At 46.5% G+C, this 13,392-nt stretch overlaps 1 protein-coding gene across 1 annotated transcript in view; it reads right to left on the bottom strand.

Moving 5' to 3' along the window:
• GCKR (glucokinase regulator) overlaps nt 1-13,392 on the bottom strand; it is a 194,815-nt gene that overhangs the window by 46,626 nt on the left and 134,797 nt on the right. The window contains exon 14 of the mRNA XM_085613316.1: nt 3,187-3,283. Within this exon, the coding sequence (XP_085469442.1) occupies nt 3,187-3,283 (97 nt within the window). The remainder of the gene's footprint in view (nt 1-3,186; nt 3,284-13,392) is intronic.

Genomic DNA, 13,392 nt, shown 5'->3' with positions numbered 1-13,392 from the left:
ACCAATTTGCATAGGCTCTTCCTCAGACACAGCTTCCTTTAACCTTGATCCTTCTGATTTTATTCTGTCAAACCGAGGTGGGACATTCCTAAATTCCTTACGTCTCTCACTCCTTCTTTCACTCTGTCGCTGATCAATCTGTAGGACTAAGTCTATTAGTTCTGACACCTCAGTAGGACGCCTTGGGATCTGTGAGAGACCATCCTTTAACTCATCCTTTAGCCCACGATAGAAAATTGCAGCTCTTTTTTCCTCTGGCCAACTGGTTTCCACAATTAGTTTGTTGAATTGGGCCAGGTATGCCACTAATTCACGATTCCCCTGCTTAAGATCTAACAGCTCATTGTCCGTGGATTGGGAGATGGTTCTTCTGTCAAAAATCCGTAAAAATTCTCTCTTGAATCCTTCAAAATCATACAAAATGGAATCATTGTTGTTCACCAAGGGCATGGACCAGGCAGCAGCATCTCCACTCAGGTACGACAGCATGAAAGCCACTTTGGATTGATCTTCCTTAAAAATGATTGGCCGACAGAGATAGTGTAAGGAACATTGCGTGAGAAAAATTTGGGCCTTGTGTGGGTCCCCACTAAATCTTTCTGGAGCTGCCAATGGAATTGTCGGGGAAATAGCATGAATGACCTGAGTAGTGAGTTCTGCAGCAGACGGGGCAGGAGCAAAAGAAGGAGGCTTATCTTCCTTAACTGAGGAAGGAGAACCTCCGGAAAACTCGTCAAACTGCTGACGCAAATAACGAGCTTCTTGGGCAGACTTCCTAACCTCTTCCCTCAGGGACTTGTTATCTTCCAAGGTGTCACTTAGCTGTTTCTGTATACTATCTAACACCGTTGCTAGAGCCTTTACATCAATTCCCTCAGCCATCGTGCTCGGGTGGAATTTTAATTTTTTTTTTTTGGCACTTCAATCTGTCAAGGTTCTGTCAAGATACCTGAGTCGATTGAGCCTTTTCCACAGGAGCCGATGCTTGATCTCCACTCCACCACTCCGCTACCGCGAGCTCAGAGGCTCACGAGCAGCAGAGAGGGGGAAAGGGGAATTGGACAGAAAAGAGAGACAACACTGCGTCTTCTTCCTGGACTGGACTCGGACCTTGTCTTCCGATTCCTGCAACGAGAGTTACTTAACAACAATTCTTACCACTAGCTCTACACAGAAATTACATTGACCTCTAACCAACTATACCTGTCCTGACACTGTGTTTGGCCGCTCTCTGCTTGGGTTGATACCTTCTAGTGGGTGAGTAGTGGAGTTGAAAGGTGGGTACCACTCCTGCAAATAGAAACATATGTAAACCTGATCTACCTCATATTCCTTCCACACCTCCTCCCCTAGAAGTCCGTCGTTACCTGTCTTTTACTAGAAGGTTGAGTTATGTTCAAGTCAATGTTCACTAATTCTCTTTCTTCTACTTCCAGAGCGAGGCAGAAACATTAGGTTGAAAGTTCAATTCATATATGTATATATATATATATTATATATGCTATGCTGCTTCTCTTGCAAGGTCTCTCTTAGTTCTTACTTGTTTCTTGCGACTACTTTCTCTCTAGTCTTTCCTTCTAAAGATGTTCTGGAGCTCAGTGGATTTTTTAGAGATAGCGCTTCTTTATTCTCTCAATAAGTTGATAGAAAGTCACAAGCCCTTTGTGGAATCCGGAGTCCACGAGATATAGGAAGAAATCAGCACTTACTTCTCTGAAGGGGAAGTTCGAGAATTGATTCTACCTTCTTCTTGTCCGTCGAGATGTGGTAGAACAGGAAAGGATTTGGACTCTTCACCTCAAGCTGTGACTAAAAACTAACTGTACTCCTGAAGAGAGTGAGCAAATAACTGGAACCCAAATGACATGGGACTGGGAAGGAACCTTAGGGGAAGTTGGCTCTATTCAGAACTAACTGTCAGAATCTTGACGGGAATTGCTTCAGACGAAATACGGAGCGATAGGAAACTCCGTCTAGTCAAACCAATTTTGACGGTTGAAGTGCGCCGCGCTGAGGACGCGCTCGCGCACTTCAGATACTGAGAAAAGACTACACCGCTGCATGAACCTAACAATAGCTGGAAAACAGATGTGCCAGCCAGCGGCCATCTTGAGGGGGGTGTGTACCTGAATCCTAAGCGCTAAAGGATCGCAAGAAGGCAGCAAGCGATCGTACTGAAATCTTTCTACGCCTTCCTACCCAACGACCAGCCTGACTCCTAGAGTGTATGCAAAATGTCGGAAATCTGGCTGCGCCCACCACAGCCCTGACATTGGGTGCCCAACTTTGAATTTGCACCCTGCACCCGACCGCCCCTGTGCTGCTGGCGGTGTATGTTTGTTGCTGCTTTGTGGCCCCCCTGTGCTTAATCTAACCCCCCAAAGTTTGGCCCCTGCAACCGATCTACTTACCTGCAAGCAATGTAGCTCCAGGCACCCCCTGTCACCACTGGAACTCCAATTTTTACCTCTGCACCCGGCCGCCATGTGCCGCTGGTGGTGCAGTGTTGGTACCTACCTGACACCTGGCCCTTGTTGACTTTTGGCTCTGAAGACTGGATTTGCAATTTTAATACTTACCTGTTTAACCACGATATTGTTTTCCCCCGTAGGATAACATTGGACTGTGTAAAAAAGTTTCTAAGTGTCGAGTTTTCAAAATGAAAAGTCTTTTTAATTAAAAACGTAGTTACTGGATTACAATGCCTTAGTCTCAAAATAAAATAGAACCAAAGTATATTTTTCTAAAATGTATCTGGATCTCCTTCTTGAGTCGTGCCTCCATTATTGATCATTATTGCGAAACAAATGTCTTACACACCTCTGTGTTAGGCCTAAGGCTACTCGCCCACACTTCCACTACTAAAGCACTTTGGGTTTACATTGAGCCCTGTACATTTTGTGGAACCAGTGGACTCTATGCACAGTATTACCACCTGGTGGCAATATCACATACAAAGCCAGCTTCCTACACATCATATATCATAAACCAAGCATGCAACATCATATTACACTTCGATTAAAAAATAAACACTTCACAACTCTATGGAAAGCAACATCATGTGATATAACACAATACAACAGCAAACCCCACATCAAAAAGCATAGCAAATAACACACTATCACATCGTGGCACGGCACTAAACCGCCGTAACCTCAACACATCACATCACATCACAGCCCTCACCGTCCAGTGTGAAATTAAACACAACAGTGTCTGTCTCGGTCATGGAAGGCAGAACGTTCTTCACAAAATCTTCATGGGAAATGACGAACTCTGGGCCCTGGGGGGAGAAAGTGACACCCGACAGTTAAAAGCAGTCAGTTCTAAGGGCTGGCGCTAGACATGCTCCGTCCACACCCACACTCTGGCACTAGACACAGAAGAAAGAATGGCACCGCCTCTCCACTCACCCTCAACACCCACGCACTAGCTCTAGACATAGAAGAAAGAATGTCACCACCTCTCCACTCTCCCTCCACATCCACGCGCTGGCACTAGAGACAGAAGAAAGAAAGCAACGACGTTTCCACACTCCCTCCACGCACATGCACTGGCAATAGACACAGAAGAAAGAATGCCACGTTCACTCCATGCTACCTGCACATCTCTGCATTTGCGCTAGACACAGAAGAAGGAATGCTCTGTCCTCTTGCTGCTTCCTTCACACCCATGTGCTGGCACAAGACAGAAGAAAGAATGCCACATTCTCTCTATGCTCCCTCTACTCCCACGCACAGAGTGCTTCTTCTTGTGTCTGACAGCTTGGCACCTGCTAGGTTTCCTAATGAGGCAGATTTATTCTCGTATTTCTTTAGCTTACTGTGAGAAAGTGCCATCTTTCTTGCATGGTATGCCACCACTTTTTGCTGAATTGCAGAATGTACTTTGACTGAGTGTGCCTTGGACTCCTGCCAATCAGGTGCCCAGGGCCTATGTTCCTTCCCTAAAAACCTAAAACCCAAATTGGCGAAACCTGGTCACATGTCAGCCCCGGTAAATGTTACCCTAGGTACCCAGGGCCTTGTGACCAGGGAAGGCCTCTAAGGGCTGCAGCACTCATTGTGCCACCCTTAGAGGCCCTGTACCCTAACACACACACACTGCCCTTGCAGGCTGTCTGGGTACAGGACAAAACAAAGAGTTGACATGGCACACATCCCTGTGTGCCATGCCCACCACCTACACTGTCCTGGCATACATCAGCCACCCCTCTAGCTGGGTGCCCTAAGCCAGTGGTGTGGGCACAGGAGCAGGAGCCCTGTGCCCCTACAGTACCCAGGTCCATTCCTGGGCCCTGTAAGTGCAGTGCTGCCATTTAAGAGTACATGGTGCAGAGAGCTCGTCAAACACCAACTCCACAGCACCATAATGTCAACACTGAAGACTGAGAAGTTTGGTATCAAACTTCTCAGCACATTAAACACGCACTGATGCCAGTGTGAGATTTAATGTACCAAGCACCCCAGAGGGCATCTTACAGATGCCCCCTGAAACCTAACCTACAATCCACGTCTGGTCTGAGAGGCTGCCTAGGCTGCCACACAGCAGACATGTTGCTGGACCCCTGGGTAGGAGAGCCCCTGCTCTCCTGGGCCTGCAACAATGCACGTCCTGGGCGAGGTGCAAGATCTCCTCAGGGGGAGCTTCAAAGGCATGCCGCCTCTGTGAGCTTCCCCAGGCAAACTGCAACCCCCCACTCTGGTAGGAAGCTTGGCCGGAAACCCCAAATAAGGACAGGGGATGTGCCAGCCTGCCAACCCCATCCCTCAGGTGGGGGAGGCGAGGTGAAGCACATCTCCGGGCTCTCGCCATCTTGAAGATGGGGAGCCCTGCCCAATCAGGACTAGGCTACTGCCCCCCTCCCACAGGATAGAGGCAGGATAGGGGGTGTACCCACCCCAGGACAGGGACCCATTGGTCCTTGCCCTTCACCTACATGTAATGCCCCTAAATCTAGTATTTAGGCGCACCCTGAACCTTCCTTCCCCAGATTCCAGATTCCGAAATACCAAGAAGAGCAAGAAGAAAGAAGACCTGCCCTGCAGCTGCTAAGAAGAGGAAGACACCAACTGCTTTGGCCCCAGCCCTACCGGCCTGTCGACCCTCAAACCTGCTCCAACCCGGTATCTCTTGTGGCCAGCAACCTCACAAACCCCAGAGGATCTGGCTACCTTTTGGCTCTAAGCCCCTGGGACTCCCATGAGTAGAGGCTCTACTCAAAATCTACTTCTAATCCCTGGCATCAGCCCGGAACCGCGAACCCTTCACACTCTGCACCCGCCAAGCCTGGCCTTTGCCGGAGTGAACAAAAACCACGAGGACGACCCCACAGCGACTGTGACCCCGAATCTGGCCCCCAAGGACTTCCTTCGACGCTCCTAAAGACGCCTGCAGCCTCAGAACCAGGTGCCCCCCAACCGCGATCAACAAAGGGTAAGATTTCCCGACACCAAAAGGCACCCCTGCACCCGGCGCCCGCGGCCCCCTGTGCCCAATCCCGGGGTACCTACCTATCCTCCAACTACCCAACTTACCTCTCGAAGTGGTGGTGGCACCTGAAGAATCTTCGTCCCCGAGCTTGCAGTCTTTTTCTAAACCGGAGCTTCCCCATTGAAATCAATTGAGCGCCCGAAGGCTCAAAAGCACCCTGCACCCAGTTGCCCGAGTGGCCCTGGCAGTGTAACCTCTACACCTATCTACTTCCCCATTTGCCCTGAGCAAGTGACCAGGAGCCCAGCTCCCACAGCCGTGTGGCCTGCTAGTCAGCAGCCACCAACCAAGGACCCCCTACCTCTCATAGGATAACATTGGGCCTAACTTTCTCTGCACCCGGCTGCCCCTGTGCCGCTAAGGGTGAAACAACTGTATCTACCTGACACTGGGAGACCCCTGAGTCTATGCCCAGAACCTTAACTCTGCCAGTCGAGTACTTACCTTTAAACCGATAACTCAATTTTCTCCATAGGGTAACATTGACTGGTTTCTTCTGAAATTTCTTGTAAGTGTGAAGTTTTCAAAACTTGAAATATTCACCAAAAATCAGCCGAGTAACGAAAATGAAAATACTCGCCTGCTATTAGGTGAGCTCCCAGTGCTGGAACTTGGTGCCCAGCACGGACTCTGAACAATACTTACAACTGTACTTACCAGTAACCCCTATTTCTCCCATAGGAAATCATTGACTGTTTTTCTGTGAAATCTCTTCTAAGTGTCAATTTCTGAAAACTTTAAATATTCTTTAAAAATCGTATAATTTCTGAAAACGTAATTACTTACCTGTTTTGGATAAAGGTCCCAGTACTGAGTCTAGGCACCCAGTACTGGATTACAAAAGTAACAAGAACATACTATACCTGCAACTTGAATTTTCTTCCATAGGGAATCATTGACTGTTTTCTATGAAATTTCTTCTGTCAACTTTTAAAATAGCAAAATATTTCTTAAAAATCCTAGTAGTAACTAAGTCGACTATTATCACTTGTTTCTAAGTACTGTCCATGGACTGAATCTAGGATACAGTTTGGAATCCCAAAAGTAATCCTGAAAGTAATCTATTGCAAATAACTTGAAACTTCCATTGAACTCAATGCATTATTGTGTTTAAAACTGTGTTGCCTATTGCAACAACTTGTAACTTTCTACAAAAGCCAACTGCCTATTGCAAAAGTATTTATATAAAGCATCTCATTCTGAGAAAGTATATTTTAATTCCTATTGTTGGTTCTAAAATAAAACAGACATATATTTTTTATATGAACCATTGGCCTGAAGTTCAGTTATTGAGTGTGTGAAATCATTTTGCTGACTGAGTGTGTACAACAAATGCTTTACACTGTCCTCTGATACTGCCTTACTGCTCGACCAAGCTACCACTTTAGAGAGTAAGGTCATATCTAACTTTAGCCTCTGCCAAACTTCTGGGGACTGTGGACTCTGTACACCTGTACCTATTTGGGAACAGTATATACAGAGACACTTTCTCACACTTACTCACTCTGGTGACCATTCAACAAGACTCAGATAGATCTACCATGAAGGGGCGGTGGCCTCCGAGTAAGGCCTCGAAAACAAATATAAATGTTACCACACCTGCAGATCTACTAACTTAAATAATCTACTCTTCCTTACTGTAATAGCCTTGACTCGTGAACTGGTCACAACTTTTGTGGACCCAGGCAAATATTTTATTTCAGAGTCACCTTTTTCTTCATTATCACATATGAGAGCACCGTCAAATGTATGAGCACAGCATGTCTGCTGTACAAAAAGGTTTGTTTGATTCAATAGACTAAAGTTTTGCTCTATGTGTAATATTATTCTAGCCCACATATACGGTACACATGACCCTGAACTTGCCTCTTAGTTCACAAACCGCATTGTCATCAGGCTGGGGACAGAAATGTGTATTAGATGAGGTTTAAAACATTTCACTTTTAATGAATATATTACTAAAGCACAGTCATTTATAGACAGCACATTTTACATTGAAATGGCCATTCACTTTCCCACTGACTTGTATTAATATTGATAAAACTATATAGTCTACAAATGATAATGTCTGGAAATTGGGATTTAGCAGATATTTAGCATTTGCATATCACCAAATAAAGTTTTCTGATTTGTTTTGATCCTATGAAAATCCTTGTTTCCATCACACGTTAGAATTACAAAAAATTAGATTTCCTAACTGTTATAACTTGAAATATTTGCACAGTTCATTTACAAGCTATTTAGATGTGTGTTAGGAAAAACACGGACATCCTACAGCCTTTCATTTCACACTCTGTGTTCCCCAGCATGATTGTCAGACAGATCATTTAAAAAACAAAATCACCTAACTTTGCAGTCAGAGAAAAAAAGTAAACGCCAATCTCCAGGATAAAGAAGCAGCAATTTGTAAGAAGACATATGCTGACATTAGGCCAGATCAGTGAGCACATCGCAAACGTGACAAGATAAAAATTAGATTTAAAGGCAACTTTCTGAATAAACAGCACCTGTTATCTGCCACCTGGAGCGCTCTCTCTCAAGAACGGGCCAGTAGGCACTAAAATTAGCTTGCCCTAATAAAAATCTTACTCGCCATATCAGGTGGGCGAGTAGATGTTTCAAGGCCTACCAAAGATGAGGTCCAAGGACAACTTACATGTACAGGTTTGCATAGCCTCAGCATATTCACTTACAGGAATCCAAGCCTCTAGGTGGACACTAGGTGGCAAACAACTGACAGCTGAGTTAGGACTGAATAAATAGAGGAACGTGTGACATTCTTTACAGTGCAATGTTCCTGCTCAGCCAGGCTGAAAAGTTTAGTGGCTTTGGAACAACTAATTTGTAAGACAAGGGAAAGGGGAGTGGGGGTAATGCCTTGATTACCTACTAGCAAATCCTTATTACTCTGATTCCTACCCTTCATTTGCATATTCCTTTTGCCTCTCCAGCCATTCCAGAGGTGTGAGGAGTTCGCCCTATTTAAAGCTTGGGTGTATTCACTTGTGTGCTCCCCTTTCAGTGCCTATGGCCATATGTGAAAGACAGTGTCTGCAACAAGGTGTTTACCAGTATGGGAGGTGGACCCACATGACTTGTAACAACTGTGATGAGGGCAACTAGAAGTAGAAGTAATGAGTATTACAGGTAAATTCAGATTCCTGGAATGTGGGTACAGTAAACGGCAAGGCAGGGTGGCGCAACAGGGTGGGATGAAATGGTTGGTGTGCTGCTTGCTAGAAATGGTAGCTTAGAAGCACATGGATGGAGAAAGATTGATACCTCTCAAGACTAGGGCTGCAAACCTCAGTAAACAAGCATGCCGTCATTTGAACCCAGCCGGGCCTACAATCTTATTGCGACATTGCTCTTTGCTGAGAATGTTTTTATGTTTAGGGCACCGAAAAGGTGTATTTGTAGCCAGAAAATGACCTCTACAAAGAATACATATTGTATGGGTGGTATTTCCATATTTTCTGGAGAAGAACATTCCCACAATTTCTAGTTACCCAATAGTTCTGCAAAATCAAAAGCAGTTTTTCTCTTAGAGCCCGATTACAAGGTTGCCGTATTTGCTTCTGGAAACCAGAGATACTGGAAAGTGCCAGCGGGAGGCCTGTTGTAGTATTACGGGGTGGCGTCAGGGGTTCAGGGCAGGTTTAAGGACGTCCAGGAGCAGTGTTGTTGGGTCCACCGTTACTGCAGACGTCTGGCGGAGTTCGGCTGAGCTGCTGCCCCCAGCCTGTCTTCCTCTAGCGGTTTCATCGGCTGTGGATCTGGACTCGTTGAAACCGTAGTGGGTGTCTCAGCACCCAGAACTACTTCTCATCGCACCTCCAAATAACCCTTTGTATGGGATTTCACTACTCTTAATCATATTAAAGATCTGGCAGAGAACAGCTCCCAGTATTTCTCCTGAACCCCCTCCCTCAGGTTGATGCCTGCTGCTCAGTCGGTGTACACATCCAGCAGATGAGCTGATAAAGGGGTGCTGGGGCAGCCATTACGTACAACCCCTGGGGACTGCTACCGTAATCCCTCTACTTATGATTGCTTTCAGGGGTCAGCTCTTTAGATCTGTTATTCATCACTATTTAGGAATGGGCTGCAGCCCCCAGTTCTCATTAAAGATGGTATAGTAAAAGTAAAGCCATTAACTTGCTCATGGTTTCTTCATACTGCTTCCTGTGACATCTTATAAAGCAAAGCGCGTGTGAGATGTCACTCTATAGCTTGTCATATTTATTGTAAAAACCCAAAGCCTGCTAGAGTTTGAAGAAACAAATGTCTTTGTATCTGCTAACTTTATCATGGGTGTGATAACTGAGAAGGGTAACCTTTGTAGGGGTATATCTGAACTTTAAACTGCATTTCATATCTGATATTGTGCTTATTATATTCACGCAATTCGTGACGCACTACAAACTCAGTTGTTGAGAGGGGCAAATAGTGCATTCAACCGGGTTCATTATACTTTGGTTTTGTGCATGATATGGTAGTTACTTGGTGCTGTGAAAACCATACTTAAAATCTATTTGTATTGCGTTCGTATACACCTATGATGAGAATTTTGCGAAGAACTATACACAAAATCAATAACGTATCCACTATTGACCAAATATGAAATCTGCCTTTTATTTGCTGGAAGCTTTATGAACCTTTCAGGGCGTTAGTAGGCCTAGAAGCCACAATGTTCCATATTGTACATTGCACATTTTGTAGCAGCATGAACTCTTTTTCAAACCTGGCAAGGGAAGTGAATTTTGTTACAATAATGGTGCTAGTATTGTGTATATGAATAATAGCTCCCCCTCAGGGCTATCCTGGGCTTCCTTAAGGGAAGATCCTGCTACCTGCACATTAGATACATTTTCGCTGTGAATAACAAGTATCTGTCGCGTGGCAATGCTGCACTGACGTGTATTGAGAGAAGTTGTATATATAGTAGGGTTGATTTTACATGATTTTGACCTCTTAGCTCCACCTGTTGTCTAAAGAAAGCTCTGGTCAGTTGAGATGACAATTGTCTTTGATCTTCTGCTTTTCTGTCTGTTACTATTTTGCGATTGGACTTTGTCAATGATCACAACTGATTTGAGTACCGTGAAGCCAGATGCAGTGTTGTAGGAGAGTGGCATCGACTGCATAGTTGCTCCCAACTTTTTGCTGATGTTTTGACTGTTTTTATGACTTTAGCCAGGCTGTGGCCCTGCTATCCAGGACCCCAGCCTATCTGCTTCCTCTGTTAAACTATGTGAGTACCCTAGGTACCAACCAATTGGATGCTGGGCATGCCCTACCAGTCCCTTGTAGATGGTACCCTAGGTACCCAGGGCATGGGTCCCCCAGTAGGCCTACCAGGGCCGCAGCACTTATTGTGCCACCCTGGGACAGCCACCCAAACTGACACCACCAGACCACTACTGTAGTCTGGGTAAGGTGGTGCTAGCACCCCTTACAGGGATGTAGGTACCCTATATCCCATACCATTACAACACATATACTCTCATAGGTCACCCCTATGGCAGGCCCTGGTAATCCTACAGGGCTGGGTGCTGAGGTATGTGTGAGGGGGGACCCCTACATGAGTAGGACCTCTCTGCAACCTTCATAAAACCGTTACTGGGTTGTTTGTAGTGTAGCCATACCATATACTCTTAACCGCATTATAAGTAAATCGCGTCATCGCGATAACTTGAGAATGGCTACACAGAACCATATCGTGTTTGGTGTCAAACATGAAGGAATCATACCCCCAGTCCAGCCATGGGCATGAGGGTACGATTCCCCCTTGCTAGGAGGGTGATATGGGAAAAGCGGTAGAATTTAGACACCAATTTAAAAGTGCACATGTACCACAAAATGGCTACTGTCCACCACCTACACGACTCTGGCTGGCTGTTGCTGGGGAAAACCCCAGCCTCGCCATCTGGACAATAGGGCTCCTGTGGCAGGGAGGTGCCAGCACCTCCCCAGACAGGATATGTGGATTGGAACAGGGTGGGTGCACCAAATGTCCTTTCAGAGTTGCACGTAGGCAGCTGCAGAGCCCCAATTCTGCATACACCGCCTGGAACCGGTTCAGGGGCATCCTGCCCCTCGCCCAGGCGGGAAACACACAAAGGGGAGTGGGTGTAGCCACCCTTTCCCGCCTCTACTCTGATTGGTAGGCTCTATTTGGGACCATCCCCTAATCTTGGGGATATATGGGAATAACTTTGCCCCAGAGCCTCAGATTCGTCCAGAACTTAACAGAACTGACCTTCGACGAGCTGCTGCCCAGCTGACTGAAGAAATCTCCCTTGGGATAAAGGAGTTATCCCCCTGCTTGGCAGGCACCTAAAAGACTGCAAGATACCCGGTTGTAACTTCGCTGCTCTCACGAACTTCGACGCCTTCCATCAACCTTGAGGTGGGTCTCCAGTGCATCCCAGAGTCCTGTGAGCGTGCCCAGCAAGTTTGAGCACCGTGGACCACGTGGGTGCCGAGATCCCTGAATACCCCGAGACCCCGGCCACCTCTTGCATAGCACACGACCCCGACCAGTGGGGAAGTTGTGCTTTGGCCCATTTCTGAGCCAACCTTCAAGCAGCATCCGTGCCAAAGCTCAGCTCCCTAGTCCGCTCCGATGGCCTGTGGGAGCCCTTTTACGCACTCCATTTTGCTGCCTTCCGCGGTCCCTTGTCTCTCGACTTGTGGGCCCTGACGGAGGACAATCTACCTTTCCAAGAGTTCCTCTGGTTGCTCCAGGCCTGCTCTGCGCTCCCTGCAAAGGAGAGCACCCTCAGACCTCGTGGGTCTGCACCAGCAGCTGCTTTGTACATCTTGCGTGGGTTGCGGTTGCCAATGCTTAGTGGATCCAATCGGGACACTAACACCGCAGCGACCCTCATCCGACGTGGGACAGTCGCCCTCCAGAAGCTGGCCTTCCTTGAAGCCTCCCGGAGCCCGTGACTGCAGAGCCCAGCTGTACCTTCTACACCTGAAGCACCCGACATCCACGAGCTCCTTCCTGTGAGCTCCCTGGTCACTGTGCTGTGACCCAGACTCTGTCCCCTCTGCTTTCAGGTTCATCTTTATCTTCAATCTTCACGACTTCAACGACGCTTTCAGCTAGCAGCAGTTTGGACTACTTTTCCATAGAAAAATCAGCCCGCGACCCGACACCAGAATCGACCTATGCACCCGGCTTCCCTGGGGCAGGTAACAGTGGTACTTCGGTACTCCCGTGGTGGTGGGCTCTCCAAAGCCTTAAGTCTCAAGCCTTAACTTTGTACTGTTGCTAGAAGTGTCTTTAAACTTTAAATATTCAACCGCGACATTCTCCATAGGCTAACATTGCGATCCCGATAGCAGCTCTTTGCACTGCACGCGTCTCCCGTGGGTCCCCTTCCTCTTAACTGTGGGTGGATTCTGAAGGGGCAAGCGATCCTGAATGCCCTAGGCATTGCCTGTAGAATTGTCGTGGTTCTTATACCACTATTTTAGTATATGGTTTGGTCCCCCCCTGGGGCCCATTGATTTCTGTGCTATTTATTGTGTTTATAAATGCTTGTTTGAATTGTAACTTTGCCACTAGCCACATAAAGTGACTATGGGATTCTGTCTAGAATAAATACATATATTTTATATATATACCTGTGTGGGCTACTCTTTCATTTGGTTATTCAAGAGGTTATTATGGTAAAACAATAAGCTTAACACTCCTTCAAGACTTAGCCTGAAGGCTGCTCTCCACAGCTACCACTAGGATAGCTTTCTTTAAAGGTTGTCTTAAACCTATCATCAATAAGAGTCGAATTGGACTGGTGCAAGGTGTCCCTATAACTAGGAACAGCATATGCCAGGCCAACTTCTCACAAGTGTACCCATGAATAATCCAGCCATGATTTGTAATGT

The sequence above is a fragment of the Triturus cristatus genome, chromosome 6 (assembly GCF_964204655.1).
Source record: "Triturus cristatus chromosome 6, aTriCri1.1, whole genome shotgun sequence".
In the NCBI taxonomy this organism is placed as follows: Eukaryota; Metazoa; Chordata; class Amphibia; order Caudata; family Salamandridae; genus Triturus; species Triturus cristatus.
Note: the sequence above shows the minus strand (reverse complement) of the source record. Positions and strands in the feature narration are given on the sequence as shown.